At 42.1% G+C, this 15,721-nt stretch overlaps 1 protein-coding gene across 3 annotated transcripts in view; it reads right to left on the bottom strand.

The window, feature by feature from the left end:
* Positions 1-6,805: 6,805 nt before the first annotated feature.
* Positions 6,806-15,721, bottom strand: part of RASGRP3 (RAS guanyl releasing protein 3) — a 101,096-nt gene continuing 92,180 nt past the window's right edge. For all 3 annotated transcript variants that reach the window (XM_080919235.1, XM_080919236.1, XM_080919237.1), the window contains 4 exons: positions 10,620-10,656; positions 10,212-10,337; positions 9,539-9,900; positions 6,806-8,888 (listed from right to left, as the gene is read on the bottom strand). In XM_080919235.1, coding sequence (XP_080775361.1) covers positions 8,880-8,888; positions 9,539-9,900; positions 10,212-10,337; positions 10,620-10,656 — 534 coding nt within the window. In that variant the 3' untranslated portion in view covers positions 6,806-8,879. The remainder of the gene's footprint in view (positions 8,889-9,538; positions 9,901-10,211; positions 10,338-10,619; positions 10,657-15,721) is intronic.

Below are 15,721 nucleotides of genomic sequence, written 5' to 3'. Positions count from 1 at the left end.
TTACTCCCTCCAACAGGAAGTTGGGAGATCAAATTTGGGTAGTAGTCAGGCCTGAGAGCAAGTACCTTACTCTGAGTCATCTCACAGGACCTAAATGATATAAACCAAAAGTGTCTTTAAAAATACTTTATTATTGAAATAAGGGTTTTCTAATTATTAAAACTAATCTTGAAAGAAGAATATGATCTTTTTATTAATTTTAGTAAATTTCAGCTAGCTTTTGTGATTGAAAGATGTTCAAAATGTTTTATTAAAAATGAATTAGAGTGTAAGCTTTCTCCTAAACAGCAATGAACATAGGTTTACTGTAGGTGGTGCCTATTAGAATAGACTTGCCACAGCTGTGTCTTAAAATAATACCTCAAGTAGATATTTGCTTTAATTGCTCTCCTGCCCAGGACTCTACAGTATTTCTACTAGACTTACTCTTGGCAAGTAGAGTTTTGTTTTATTCTTACGAGGTTGCTTTCGCAAGCATGATCATGTGAGGATAAATGATAGATTTCCCCATGATGCTCTTCAATTTTACATCATTGTTTATGATTTAAAATAGACATTGTTCTTCACATTGAAAAGCTATAAAAGAATTTAGTTTCTCCCCCGAACATAAATTCTTTAAATAAGATATCCCAACCACCAGCATTACCATATTAGCATTGTTGGGGTTTGCGTAGTGTTTCCTTAAATAATGGCGTATTCTGTTTTCACTTGTTTTCTTTGTGCTTAGAATCTTGTATATTCAAGCTGGCCTCAAACTCTTGGGTTCACCTCAGCCTCCCAAACACATGGCTTTCCAGGCAAATACCACCAACCACACCTGGGCTCATCTTGCAGAATATCTTAACTTGTGGTCAGGCATTTGGGGATTTCTTTGAGAATCAATATTTGTTTTTTAAGAGATAACTTTTTACATGAACTACTAGAGCATCTGTGAAACAAACTAGGTAGGTCTATACATTGTCCCACCCAAGATCAGGAGCTGGACCAGGAGTCTGTCCCTTGTCATGGGACCTGTTCCGTTCGTGCTGTAGAACCAGCCTGGCTGATGTCCATCTGTGCCAGACATAGACTAAGTCTGGCTGAGAGAAAGAACTGATTTCCACTGACCAAATTACCTTTTCCCCTGAGCATTTTACATCTTTATTTCTGTTGTATGGGTTCTTCCTAAACTGCTGATGTCCTTTTAAAGGTGGATGTAAACACCCACCACCTTCACCTATGGTATCTAATTGGTTCTTGCTTTTTTTTTTTTTTTTTTTTTTTTTTTTTTTTTTTTTTTTTTTGGATACAAAGTCTCTTGTAGCCCAAGCAAGTCTAGAACTTTACTTTTTTAACCCAGGGTGACCGTGTACTGACCCTCTTCCATCTAACTCCCAAGTGCTGAGGTTACAGGCATACACCATGTCCTCCTGCCTTATAAAAGTATCTTGAGTTTACCTAAGAATATATTCATGCTGTGCTCGTCACCAGATACAGTGCTCTGTGAGACTTCTCCCTGAGCTCCTTGTTTTATTACTCATTAGCATGATTATAGTTAGAAATACTCCTCTTATTCAATGAATGACACAGCAATAAAGACAGCTGTGTACCAGTTTGGAACCTGTGTAATTTAATTCATGGACTAGAATGTGGACTGGGTTTAGGGGTGAGGGAACTGAATGAAGCAGAAACAAATGAGATGTGGTACAAGAAGCTTATGTAATGGAAACGGTACATATTTGGGCAATAATTAGATGGCAAAATGCAGTTTTTAAGTAAGAAAATATACTCGATGTAGCCACTTGTTGCTTTGCCTGACAGGATGCTTCTGTGTGTCTCCTGTTTAATGATGAATGCTGTGGTGAGCACCTGCACCAGGCAAATGGGAACAGAAGCAGGTGGCACCTCCAGGGCAAATGTGTAGCCCTTGGCAACAGCTGGCATTGCCCACTCTGGATGGAGCCCTGTTATCAGGATCCCTCCCCCTTTAAGAGCAGCTCCTGGCCCTGGGGTGACTGTGAGCCCTAGACTGGTAACCAGGACCTGCTTTTTCTCTGACTCTTCACAACCTTCAGTCCTTCAGCCTGGGCTAGGAACTATTTTTGCCATTCTTACTGTTTTCTTTGCTGCTGTCAGTCACCTGACAGACTCAGCCTTGCCTCTGCCCCTGAGGCTGAGAAGCTGTTTCCATGGCTAGATGTACTACTGGCTGGTCTTATGCTTCTTTCTTCACGATGGCAACTTAGATCGTTCCACTGAAGTTAGTGATCATAAGGAGCCTTTTGTTGAGCCTTTTGTTGCTGCATCGGGAGAAGGAGCACAGGAATGTGTCTTCCTAGCCTACTAGCTGAGAACCTTTTCCACAGGGCCTGTTAAAAAATGCTTGTATCAATCATGACATGGTTGCCTTTGCACTAGTCACAGGCTTACCAGAAAGCCTGGGCCCCAGGACGATGGTTCCAGCCACTTAGCGTTCTCCAAGGTGTGTGATAGGAAAAAGCTGGAGCAAGCAGTTTCCTCAAAGCTTCTGTGCAGTATTCAAAACAACAAGCTCTAACAGGCTAGCTGTTCAGCTGACCGTTACTTTGTTCAACGAATTCATGACATCAAAGAGTCCAACAGCTGCCAACAAAGTGGTTAAATTTCCCCATTCACCCAGGAAAATGGCTACCAGAAGGAATGCTTGCATTAATCATATCATTAGCAATAATGATTGACACATTTTAACAGTATCTTAAGGATGTACTTAACACCTGCTGAGTGGCCCAAGGTAGGGAGGGTCTCCCTCTGTCTCAATTATTTATTGTAATAAAAATATAAGAAAAAATAATATCCTGGGGTGTGTTTTATCTGAAATCTCAAGAAAATGTTTAAGCTTGGGATTAGCTGGAACAATGATTCAAGGAATTTGCACTGGCGAATTATGAGTCACTACTGAATCCTGTTAGAGTATAGGGGAAAGGTATCAGATATGTAATCCTGAGGTCATTGTGGTTTATGGGACAGGTAAAAGAGAGTCGGGGTAGGAGGAAAACCAAGAAAACTGACATGCAAGTCTAGGTTTTCTGGGAAATACAGTTATTACCATTTATTAAGAATATTACGCTTGCTCTAAACCTGTCACTGTACATGGGTGATACACAGTCCAGAGCAGCCTCCTTCCTCAGTACACTATATCCTAGCCTGACACATAAATACACTGTAACTTAAAGAACACCCTTAGAACGCAGCAAATCTTACCCAGTTACAGTTTGCAGCTGCTCAGATCATCTCTGAAAGGCAAGGGTCTCCAGCCAGCCAAGACTCCCTGTGACAGTCTTGTCTCTAGTTGTAAATATGACCTGCACTTGTGTTGTTAGTCAGGAACATTCTGCACTGTTTGGTCTGGAATGCTTTGAGGGTCTAGAGATTTTTTTTCCACAATAAAGTTGCTGAACTTAAGCAACTTTGTAGTAAGCACTTCAAAAAACAAGGAAATAAATTACAGAGTGGAGACTCCTTATTGGTTCATGTTGTAGAATCCCTTAAGTATTTCGAGAATCTTGAGGACTTGTGTTTCTGTTTTATAATCATCTGAAATACAAAGCTGAAATATAGCTTATGGCAAAGTAGTCGCTTTGCATGGTTATGGCTGAGCTGAATCCCTGGCACCAGCGCTAATAGCTGCTGCCTCAGGTGGGATGGGTCTAGTGCCTTATGTGTTGGTGATATGACAAGTGAAAGTAAAAATACATCTGTTACAGATTCCTGTTTTTGACTTCTGTTTACTGTGGGTTGGGGTATCATAAATACCTGCCCGAGATATATGCTTCTCTGGTGAACAGGATAATTCCAAAGGCGTTATATTTGCCTTGTTGGACAGTGTAGCAAAAAATACCCTAAAACTTGGCACATTGAAGCAGCAATAAATGTTTATTAGTGATACAGTGTGTTGGGGTCAAGGATCCATTAAAGCTGTGTAACTTCGTGGAGAAATTTGAGGAACCATTTTTCTATGCTTCATAGCCTTTTGTTTTCATGAGATGCCAGATGTTTGTTTCCCCAGCCAACAGCGTGAATTCTAGTACACCGGGGTTCTCGTGCTGTTTTAATTTTGAGTTTTTATCCAAAGTACAAAGGAGACAGATTAGTAATGTCTGTTGTTTGTTGGCTTGTTAAATGACAAGCACTGAGTCCATGTCTACCACAGAAACTTCTCCTCTTGCCCATGTCCTCCTGCAAGTCCCTCTGATCAGTACCTGAGTGGCCATCATCTCCTCCTCTGGGTTAATGATTGAAGATATCGCCGTTTTTTGGTTTGTGCTCATTGCACCTTTAAAACTGATTTACAGTAAAGATAAATGTGTCTCTTTCCTGAAACTGTTTAGAGCTAGAAATGTACAGAAAAGTTTTTAAATGCTTTATCCAGAATCAACATTTTAAAATCTTGCCATATTGCTTTATTGAAGTGTGTTTTTGGTTTTGTTTATTTGTTTGTTTGTCTTTTAAAGACCATCTAAAAGAACTTTGCAACCAGGTATACCCAGCTACATGGTAGGTAGTCTTAAGTATGGGAAAGTGACAGCTTGCCGATGGTGATACTTCTTCCCTAAGCAGTCCACGGAAGTCTCCTAAAATTTGTCTCCCACATAACTGTAAAGTCATTATCAAACTGAGGTAGATTAGGATTCACTCTTTTATGGTACATTTAGTTTACATCTAAATTTTCCTAGCTACCATAGAAAGCCTGATTTAGTTAATGCTTGACCCAGAATATAACCATGGTCCCTTACATTGCTTTTGGGTATAGCATTTGGTCAGAACTGCAGCTCCCCCTTTTTCCCCACTAATTTAGTTATGCTTTATTTTTGAAGTTTTTAGACCAGTTGTTCATCAAAATGACCGAGTGATGATTTCCCTGTGTTCCCCCAGAGGATCTCCGACACGTTCTCAGGAGACACAGTTCCAGTGTGGCTGACACTAGAGGACAATGTGCAGGAACTGTTTTCATCTGAGCTCTCCAAGTGCTCTCTAGTTTTACCCAGCTCAGCCTGGTGCAGTCAGGAATGAAAGCAGTCTTGAAATGAAATACTCTTCTGTGTTTACACCCCATTATTCCAAAACCTAACCCAGCTGTCAATGTTCCTACCTCACTGTTAGATTCTCTTAGCTTTTTAAACAGATTTATGCTTTGGACTATTTACATATGTGCAATATATAGATTTTTCTCTAATTTATATTTTACCATCCAGTTCCTTGTCTTAAGCACCTCATTTTAAACAGGAAGAATAGACTGTTAGAAGAAAAAAGAGCAACAAAAAATAGAATTCATCTTCATATGACAGTACCCAGAATAAAAAAACGTCTTTTGGGCATTTTCATTTATGTTTCTTTTTAAAGTAACTTTTGACAGAGATTTTAATTAAATAATGGTTCTCTTAAGTAGTTGGAAGTTCTAAAATGTCTTTTGTTGTTGGTTTGGTTTTGGGTTTTTTTTTTTTTGTTTGTTTGTTTTGGGTTTGGGATTTTGTTTGTTTGTTTGTTTTGGCTTGTGTTTTTGTTTTTGTAGACCAGGTTTGTCTGTAGTTCTTGCTGACCTAGAAGTAGCTCTGTAGACCAGGCTGGCCTCAACCAGAGATCTGTCTGCCTCCGCCTGCTGAGTGCTGGGATTTAAGGTGTGCACCACCACTGCCAGTAGATGAAATGTTACTTGTTGTTGCTGTCTTGGTTTTTGTTTTTAACATGAAGAAACGGAGGCTCTTCTAGATATAGCTGATGTGATCCCATGACTACAGAAAGGGGAGATAGGGCAGAAATCCAGTGTAAGTTGTACTCCAAAAGGTATGCTTTAGAAATACAATTTGGTAAGATTTATCTTGGTCAATCCAGAATCTTGCTGTCTTAACTTTTGACAGTCATACTGTAATTCTCTGCCACCAGTTAACAGTCTGGTGCTTCCACCCACAGGAGGCTGCCTTCATTGTTTTCAAGTAGCAAAGCTCTTAGACCATTCAAAGCCTGTTATTGTGGGACTCTGAGACACTGTTAAGGACGCACACCTTCAACAAGCGTTCCCAAAGGCCAATTGCAGCTGCTCTGCTTTAAGCAGATCAATGAAGAATCCAGGGGAAAAGCTAATGCACCCTGCCCTGCCTAACTCATCATGAAGACTTTGACTTTGCCCTTCCCTTTAAAGGAGAAAGTGGCAGGGCATGGTGCAGGATTCTCAAATGTGAAGCGTGCCTGGCTTACCTAGAAAGTTATCAGCCATCCTTCACTACGAAGTGAGGTCCTGTCTCCCTAGTTACACATAGAGTGACCCCCTCTTTCAAGAAGATGAAAGTGAGGCTGGAGAGATGACTCGGGGTTAAGAGCACTGGCTACACTTCCAAAAGAACCAGGTTTGATTCCCAGCACCTACATGGCAGCTAACAACTGTCTGTAACTCCAATTCCAGGAGATCCAACGCCCTCAGTTGGCCTTCCAGGGAACTGCATGCATGTGGTGCACTTGAGTATATGCAGGTAAAAAAACATCCATACACATAAGGGTTTTCTTTAAAAAAGAAAGAGAAAGTCAAGGTGACAATGTACTACAGAACAGGTTGAGAGGATGCAAAAAATAATTGTGGTTTGTCATGGGCTTGTCTATTTTACTAGTTCTGGAAAGTTGATGAAATCATTAAAGTCACTATTAAAGTCACCATGGGTTGATAGTGGTATGATCAAAATTGTAAGGCATCTTCATTATGGGCTAAAATTTCTCTTCAGCAGACTAGTAACAGTTGAGTTTGTACATGCATATGATCCACAGGCATGCACATGCTATCGACATACATGACTACACATTGTATTTCTTTTTTATTTTTCATTGAAGATACATTTTTTCCCTTATCACAGGAAGACCAAAGATACAAAATTCCTTCTATATATGAAAACTCATAAAGGTCTAAACCAAATGACAGGTTAGGTAACTCTTTTGAAAAGAAATGCAAGAACTCCAACATTCCTTAACAGGTTTCTTTCTGGATATTGTCAGAGGGTTTGCCTGTACTTGATTTGCCAGTCTCCGTTCTGGATTAGTTAACATGTGCTCTGCTGTATTTATGAACAGTAACAGACAGTATATATATACAGATCCAACTGCAGTGCCTGAGACCAACGCTGAAGTGAGTTCTCATAGACGAATCACAGCTCCTTCGATTAGAGACATCACTTATTCTTCAGTATCTCCAATCTGAGCCATGCCCCATTCCAGAAAGGACCAGGCACATTATGTCACCTCTACCAAGGTTGTCTTAAGACACTGGAACTACTTAACAGTGTATCCTGCTCTCAGTTTCTAAGGGCCAGAGCAGAATTATCAGATGAGCTATATAGAAGTGACTTTCACAAATAAAACCACAATCTGTTTTACATGGGATACACACATTAGCTCTCAAATGTGGACTTGGTACCTATGGAATATTTCCTAAGTGGTCATTTGATATGAGATGGTCCCCTCAATGATAGACTCAATTACCTCAGGTTTTCCTTTGTTTTTATTATTACTTTTTAAAGATTTATTTATCATATGTATATGAGTATACTAGCTGTTTCAGACATACCACAAGAGGGCATCAGATCCCATTGCAGATGGTTATGAGTCATTATGTGGTTCCTGAGGAATGAACTCAGGACCTCTGGAAAAGCAGACAGTGCTCTAAGCTGCTGAGCCATCTCTCCAGCTCCTACATTTTTCTTAAATTCTTACTAAATTGTCCAGGTTGACCTCAGACATGGGGTCCTCCTACCTCACATCCCGAGTGCAATAATTATAGGTATTGAAACACCAGCCTGGCAGTGTCTGTTTCTGAGCATCATGAATCTATTTCATAAGATATACACCCAAAGAAAGACATTTAAATTATTAATATTTTAAAGGTATAAATGGAATTTCAATCCATAGTTGAGGTTTATGATGATTTTCTTTTTCGTGAATATTTTTTAACCGTGGATGGGAATTTATTAGGGAAGAATTAAGTTACCTTTTGCATCCAGAAATTATCTAAAATAAAAAATTATAGGATTCCTTTTAGCTTCCAAACTAGTTGGTGGTTTATTATTTTTTTCTTTTTTCTTTTTTTCCACCTAGTAAGTCGGTAGGTTTTTCTACTAAATTTTATCCCTCAGAACTAGATTTGATTTCTTAATTAACATTCTATTTTGGGAATTTTCATAAAGATTGGGGAACCCAATTAGGTAGTGAGGTATATGCATATCTAGCAAGAGTATTAGGGGAACTTTGGGGGTATGATTTCCCTTAGTGATCGAGAATTGGTAAGACCTAGGTGTGTCTCTCTCTCTCACACACACAGGGCATTACCCAGCACAGCCACTATATGGTAGGACACTATAAGCACTCAATACATCATCAGCAGAGTGTTCACTGCCTTCCAGAATCTAAAGAATGTCTTTGTCCCTCAGTAAAACTTCAGGTCCTAGTCCCATCTAAAAGGCACACAAAGGAGCTCAAGCTCAATTTCTTAGGAGACACCCCTACAAACATGCACATACTTTATAAAAATAATATTGTCCCAAAGAGCTAAGTTTGATTTTAGAGAAAATGGGTATCATGCACATGCACCAAAGCGTTCATTCCCCTGGGTACAAATGGCTTTAGAGGTGTGAGAAGCTGCCAACTACGTAACTAGTTTTCATGGCACCTCAGTAGGGGCAGAGTACAGGAAATAAATAGTTCAGAATCAGGGTAGATTCTCTATCCTGTAGTCCAGTCATGGGGATCCCAGGATGACTGGAGGCCGTGAGTGTATTCAAATCTTTTTTTCAGACTGCTTCTGAGATGGACAGTGCCTATCAGAGCTCCTCTTCTCTCTCCTCCCCAAAGCCGACTTGATTATCTTCGGTTTCTCCAGCTTGGCCTCAGCCATCCTGTAACACAAACCAGAACCTGCTGAAGAGTTGGGTCTCCATTAACAAAAGCAGTATGTTAGTAAAATGCCACTTTCCAAATAAATATAAGGGAAGACCTCAAAAGATGAGCACCTCATAGCTTCCATATTTAGGAGAGAATTAAAAGATCATAGAGAGCCAACCAGGTGTGGCCTGAGCCTGTAGTCTTGATACTTGGATCCCTTGAGCCCAGGAGTTGGAGGCTAGCCCAGGAGTTGGAGGCTAGCCCAGGGCAACATTGTGTGACTCCATCTCAAAAAAAAAAAAAATAAAAACAAAAGCAAGAGAAAGAAAAATAGCAGTGACCAGAAAGATAAGTTAATGTTCCAAACTGCTTGCAGCCCTGTACTACACTACCATGTAAATACATGCAGCAGTTAAGGTCCCTTGTATATTACTGCAACACAGACATGACCTCATTACATCTCAGAATTTTCTGTGGAGTTTATGATGGGGAAACATGGGAGGGGCAAGAAATCATCATATATCTAGCCAGTAGTAACTTTAAAAGGAATACATCTTGGCTTCCAATCGTAGTGCTTTTGAAGTCATGAGACTATTTCCAGGGCTATCTGCCCATATCAGTACCCTCGGCCTCCTAAGGGTAGTCATGGATTCACAGCACTGACCTCACCACCCTGTTTGGCTTCATCTTGCCCATCATCCTGGTCAGCTTCAAATGCAGTGCCTTGATCTACAACATCCACACCAGCTTGTACACTGGGCTTCTCATTTTCCCACTTGGCAAAGCCTTTGTCCTTTGCTGCTTTGTCATGGAATTTGGATTTCATTTTGGGGAAGGTATGGGATCCCGAGTCTCCCCAGACAGCCTCTGACCACACAGGTTCAGTCTGGGTGGCTTGACTGGTGGTGGCTCTCTGCAGCCTCACAGAGATCTTACGGGAAGATCCTGTGACCAGAGTAATGGCTCTGCTGTCCAGGTCTCGGTGTCCAGCTGTGACGCCAGGAAACTCAAACACCTCATCCTGCACTAGAAGAGAAAAAAGAGTGATTATTATTTGATGTTGGTCTGTTCGGGAGCAAACCATCCCTGTTAATACAGACGCCAGTAATCTGATATGCAAGGTCCCTGAGGAACAGACTAGGGCTAGAATTAAACTAGCAGCAGGTGAACTGCATGTGAGTGAGATCAAAAAGAACAGAGTAAAGGGGTTAGCATCCAGAGTCATCTACTGTTTTGTATGATTCAGACCCTAAGCAGACTCAGAACACAGATCAAGGGCAGGTATGGGGAGGTGCTTAGGAAAACACTGAAGGTTTGTGAACCGCAGAGAGCATTACCTGGGGGCAAGGCTGGGCTTTCAGGCAGTGACCCAGGATTGCTGCTCAAGGAGGGTGCCCTGGCAAGTCTCCTGCAGGCCAGAACCAAGAGGTCTTTGCACTGTTTGTGACAGTTGGCTCCACAGTCTAAAAAGAACCAAAATTGGCACAAATGAGTGTGAAATGTGTGTCTGCCCCAGCCTCCAGAGTGGCAGAGGAGCTGCCTAGCCTTGCCTGCCCCCATCTGAATTTCAGGAATGAATCTGGGAAGCTTGGGGCCTTTTTTTGGGGGGGGGGCGGTGGTACACATTCACTCTTCAGCTTCTGTTGTCCCAAGAGACCAAAGTTCTCAACAAGGCCAAGATGATTTATGTTTAATCAGACCGATTTAGTTCCTACCCAAAATATCCATTGCACCCAGATACTTACCTTTGCATTTGTAGCCTTGTTTGATTATGCCCCAGAGCTGAAACAGAAGATGGCAATGTCAGTGTATGGGAAGAGAAGTCTAGAAGGAAAAGAAGTCAACAGAGAAGGAAGCCCTGGAAAGTCTAATGACTGGCAGCTCACAAACAGGATGTAACACCCTTCCTGTCCGAGAGCAGTCTTCTCCCAGCCCCCTCCAGCTGTGATATTAACTTCCCTTTTCTTTCTTGGAGACAAATGGTAGATCGATGGGAAGTTAAAGTTGGTAAATTGGTTTGTTGGTTCGACTTTGGTGATGTACTTTCAAGCCAAATATACAGGAAATCTGACCAGTAGGTCTTCCTATCTTTCTCTTTAATGGAAACGGTTGCTTTTGGCACCTTCTGCAGATAAAGTGACAGTATAAGCATGCACTTACTAATTTGGATTTTGTCAGGAAGGTAAAGAAAGGACAAATGGGTTTGTACTGTGTCTGCAGCAGGGCTTTGAAGGCTGTCAAAAAGCCTCTGACTCTGCCAACCCAGGATATGGTTACATCCAAGGAGGAAGTGACTGCTAGCTGGAGGTTACAGGAACACTGTTATGGTTTTAGCTGCTGCACAAGACCCCAGCACACAGATTAAACATCGGAAAGCAATCACCCATACTAATGCTCTACTTAATGCTGAAATTAAGCTTTTGATTGGACCCTCCAGGGAACCAGTAGAAACAACCAAATTCTTCCCAAATGACCAGTTTCAATGTGTTACCTACACCGTAACTCATCAGCAGGAAAGGTGAAGGAACCCACACTATCGGTTCTTTGTCATTTCTGTTTAGACAGGATCTCACGATGTAGCCAAAGATGGTCTTGAACTCCTAATCCTCCTGCCTCACCTTCCCAAGTGTTGAAATTATAAGCACATGTCATCATGCCTGGCAATTTTACTATTTTTCTCCCCATGCTCAGGGAGGAACCAATCTGCCATTGCTTAGGCTTCTCCCTGGCTATAAAATCAACCTCTGCCACAAATTCTTTGGAAAATATACTCCATTTTGCACAATTATGTGTTACCTGGTTTTAGAGTCTAAAACAGTGATATTGAGGATCCTTAACTGAAACTATAATTTTAGTCTTTGACATGACGAATTCCTTGGGTTGGATGAGGAGTGTTTTTAAAAGCTGTTCTGGCTACAGCCTTGGTCATGGTGTAACATCTTGGCAGAAATGAGGACATTCTAAAGAGTCCCATGTTCCCCTCCCTTTATCCCTCAAGCTTTGGCATGAAGCAATGGTCCCCAGGGCACTGGAGCTTCCATCAGTCTCATGCCTGAAGACATCAAGCTGAAGTCCCAGACCAGCGAGAGGAGGGCGTCTCTCCCTCAGAAAGAGTTCCCACAATTCTGACAGCTTCTCGGCCACCTTGCAAAAGAGACTGGATCTGAGACAAGGATGGGTCAAAGCCGGGCCAAACCACACATCAACAAAGATGTCTTGGTCATGGATCATGCTTGCTCTATTTCAGCATAAACCTGGAGTGTCTGAATTCAGAAGAAGACCATGTAGGTAGAATCCAGCTGTAGCGCTTTATTTGTCCCTGTTGGCATTCCTTCTAGGCTCTGCCCCACAGTTACTTGGCAACAGCCAGGTGTGGCTGACTCAGTATAAAGGGGGCTGCTTGACCCTACCTCTCTTGCTTTCTTCCCCTCTTCCCTCTCTGCTCCTTCTCTCCCTATTCTCCTAACTCTCTCCACTCTACAATGCTGAAATTAAGCGTTTGATCGGATCTTCCTGGAAACCAAGAGAAACAATTCAATTCTTCCCAGAGGGCCAGTTTCAGTTGATTTTCTACACCTTAACTCATTAACATGAGTGTTCATGACTGGCCTCTACTCTCTCTCCCCTACCCCCTCAACTCCTCTCTCTATGCCCTACGTTAACTCTATTCTATATCTCATGGCTGGTACCTCAGGGGGAACAGATGCCTCAGCATGGGCCCAGAGATGTACCCACTTCCCTCACACCATACTGAACCTCCACCAAAACATATCCCTGGCTTATATAAAACAACAGTCCCTCTTCCCAATATGACCATATCAAATGAATTGCTTATTATTTGTCTAATTGGCATCTTGAGGTCCAGTGGCTAAGCCTAGATTGGTAAGGCTTCTGGGTCCCAGGTTCTGATGCTAAAGGACTTTGCCCTCCTGGTAGACTGTTTTGTTTTTTTATTTTTTTTTTAAAGAAAACCAGTGACAAAAGTGTCTGTTGGGAATCTGTAAACCCCACCCCACAGTTACCTGGCAATAGCCAGGTCTGGTTCACCCCAGTGACCTGACACTAGAAAGGGAGCTGCTTGCACCCTCTTCTCTCTCTTGCCTTCTTGCCCTCCTGCTCCCTTGGTCTCTCCCCCTTGCCCTCCCCCTTGCCCTCCCCCCTTACCCCTCCTCTCCCCATTCCCATTTCTCTCCACGTGCTCATAGCTGGCCTTTACTTCTCTTCTAGTTTCCTCTTCTCTCTCTCTGCCCCTTCTATCATCTTAACTCCCCTCCCCATGCCCTAAATAAACTCTGTATAAATAAATATATTTATATAAATATGTTTATAAATATAAATTTATATAAATATGTTTATAAACAAATATAAAAATGTTTATATAAATAAATATACTATACTGTTGTGTGGCCGGTCCCTCAGGGTGAAGGGTCTCCCAAATATCCCCCTTGCCCCCATGACTCACTGCAGCTCCATGGAGCATATTCCCTCACCCCCACCCCCACTCTCTTCATCTTTTTTCTAACTTTGGTGCTGAAACCCGGGCATCTCTTTCATTTCATTGGTGCTGTGATTGAGAAACTCTGCTGGTCCCTCAGGCGGAAGAGATGCCTCAGCATGGGTTGGCAGAGGCACCACCCCCTTACCCCCAAACTTCACCACACCTCCATAGAACATACCCCCCTCCTCATTTTTTCTCTAATAGTGTCTTTACCCTGATCTTCCTTCCAGTTTCTCATGGCACTTGCCCAGGTCCCCAGGGACACCAGCATGTTCAGTATTAGGCTTAGTTTCGTTTAGTGAGTTTAAACTTTAATAGGTTAGCCTAGGTACTTGTTTGCTTAATAAAGTAATGCTGAAAGGATCCTGGGCAATAGCCTTAGGAGGCTTGTGGGAACCCTGTTCACAATGCTTATGGTAAACAAGCCCCCAGAGTATGAGCATCTGACCTGAATTTACAAAGTAGCTACCAAAGCCTTTTGACTAAGGAAGGACGTGGGGTGGCTGCCCCCTTCCTCTCCTGCAAACAAGGAAATCCCATCAAGGGACCCCAGAGGTTCCTTTGATCCTTTAAAGTCCTTAGGTCTTTCAGAACACATTAAGATGCTAATGCCTTCTTCAACAGCAACCATTTACCTCTGGGCAGAAAAGATTCCTTTACCACCACTGATAGGTCAGCTCAAAACTACTGAAGACTAATTGTGGGCAGAAAAGGGAAGTGGATGATCAGGTTAGTTACACATTCTCAAGCCTCTGGGAGTTTTAAATTAACTGACTTCTGTCATTTAAGAGTGAGGATAGTGATTCAGGAAGTCTCAACCTGGAAAGCTTTAATGACATTCCATCCCCTGTTTCTGGGTTGTTCCTGTGTGAACAAAGTCACTAGTGTAGGACCATAAGGAGAATTAAGAAGGGCCAGCCATATATATGAGCACCTCCAAGGTAAATGAATTAAACTATTTAAAAAAATTAGCCTGAGAGTAAAGTAACTCGGACTCAGAAAGGCAAATATGGTATGTGTTCAGTCAAATGTGGATATAAACGGTTGAGCCAATGACAGCCAAGCTACAATCCATAGAATCACAGAGGTTATGCAGAGAGTTAGCCTTTCCTCTAGGCTCTGCCCCACAGTTTACCTAGCAACAAGGTGAACCTGGCTTGCTATAGAAAGACTGTTTGGCCTCTCCTGTTCTTGCTCCCTTCATCTTTCCATCCCTCCCTTCCTCTCTTTCCACTTGTTCCTGGCCAACCAACCTTTTTCCTTCTTTCTCTCCCCTCTCTTTCTGTTCTTCTCTGCATCCTTTCTTTTCCTGCCCCTACTACCTTCCCAAACCCCCTTTCCATATCCCAAATAAACTTCATTTTATATTGGACCCATCATATGGCTGATACCTCTGTGGGAAGGACACCTCAGCATGAGCCTGTTAAGGCTCACCCTCTCACTACATTATGCTGCCACTAAGGAACTACAGGGGACAGATGGAATGGAATGGAATGGAATGGAATGGAATGGAATGGAATGGAATGGAGTGGAGTGGAGTGGAGTGGAGTGGAGTGGAGTGGAGTGGAGTGGAGTGGAGTGGAATGGAATGGAATGGAATGGAATGGAATGGAATGGAATGGAATGGAATGGAATAGAATAGAATAGAATAGAATAGAATAGAATAGAATAGAATAGAATAGAATAGAATGTATAGAAAAATAGATATTTATGGATGGATTGGGGTTAGGGAGTTAGAAGGAGAATGAATTAGAGGGAATAAGGAAAATAATACACATGGGGAGAGACAGCTACAATTAAGCTACTACACACGAACATACACATGAAATTGATCTGAATACAATCGTGGTGGTGGAAACACAGCTCCAACTGTACATCTCTTGTCACCACATGAAGTTTCCAGTGCTTGGAATAGATTATATTCATCGTTGGCCAAAGGGGTCTCATGGGAAACCCCTAAAGAACCTAGACTGTTGCCAAGACTACAGGTTGCTCTCCACAAACTGATGGCAAGGTCCTATTGCTGAAGATAATGCCTACACAAGACATTGAGCATGGAGAAGAAAAGCTGGTGCCTGCATAGATCCTTCACCGCATGTGCTTGTGTCTTTGGTAGAGGAAGGTACTCCTTATGCTACCAAACACCAGCCCAGCTCCAACCCCTTTGATCTACGATGGTGTTCTGCAAGATAAGTTAGTGCAGTAATGGGACAAAGCTTGAGGGAGTAACTGACCAGTATCTGATTTGACTTAAGTTCTATTCCACAAAATGGAGCCCATACACAGCATTGCTTGGGTGATCAAGAGCTTGAGACTAGCTGGGCCAGAGACTTAGGAGAAACCCAAACA

Source organism: Micromys minutus (genome assembly GCF_963924665.1).
Source record: "Micromys minutus genome assembly, chromosome: 1".
NCBI lineage: Eukaryota > Metazoa > Chordata > Mammalia > Rodentia > Muridae > Micromys > Micromys minutus.
The sequence above is the reverse complement of the archived record's forward strand: the minus strand, read 5'-3'. Positions and strand labels throughout refer to the sequence as shown.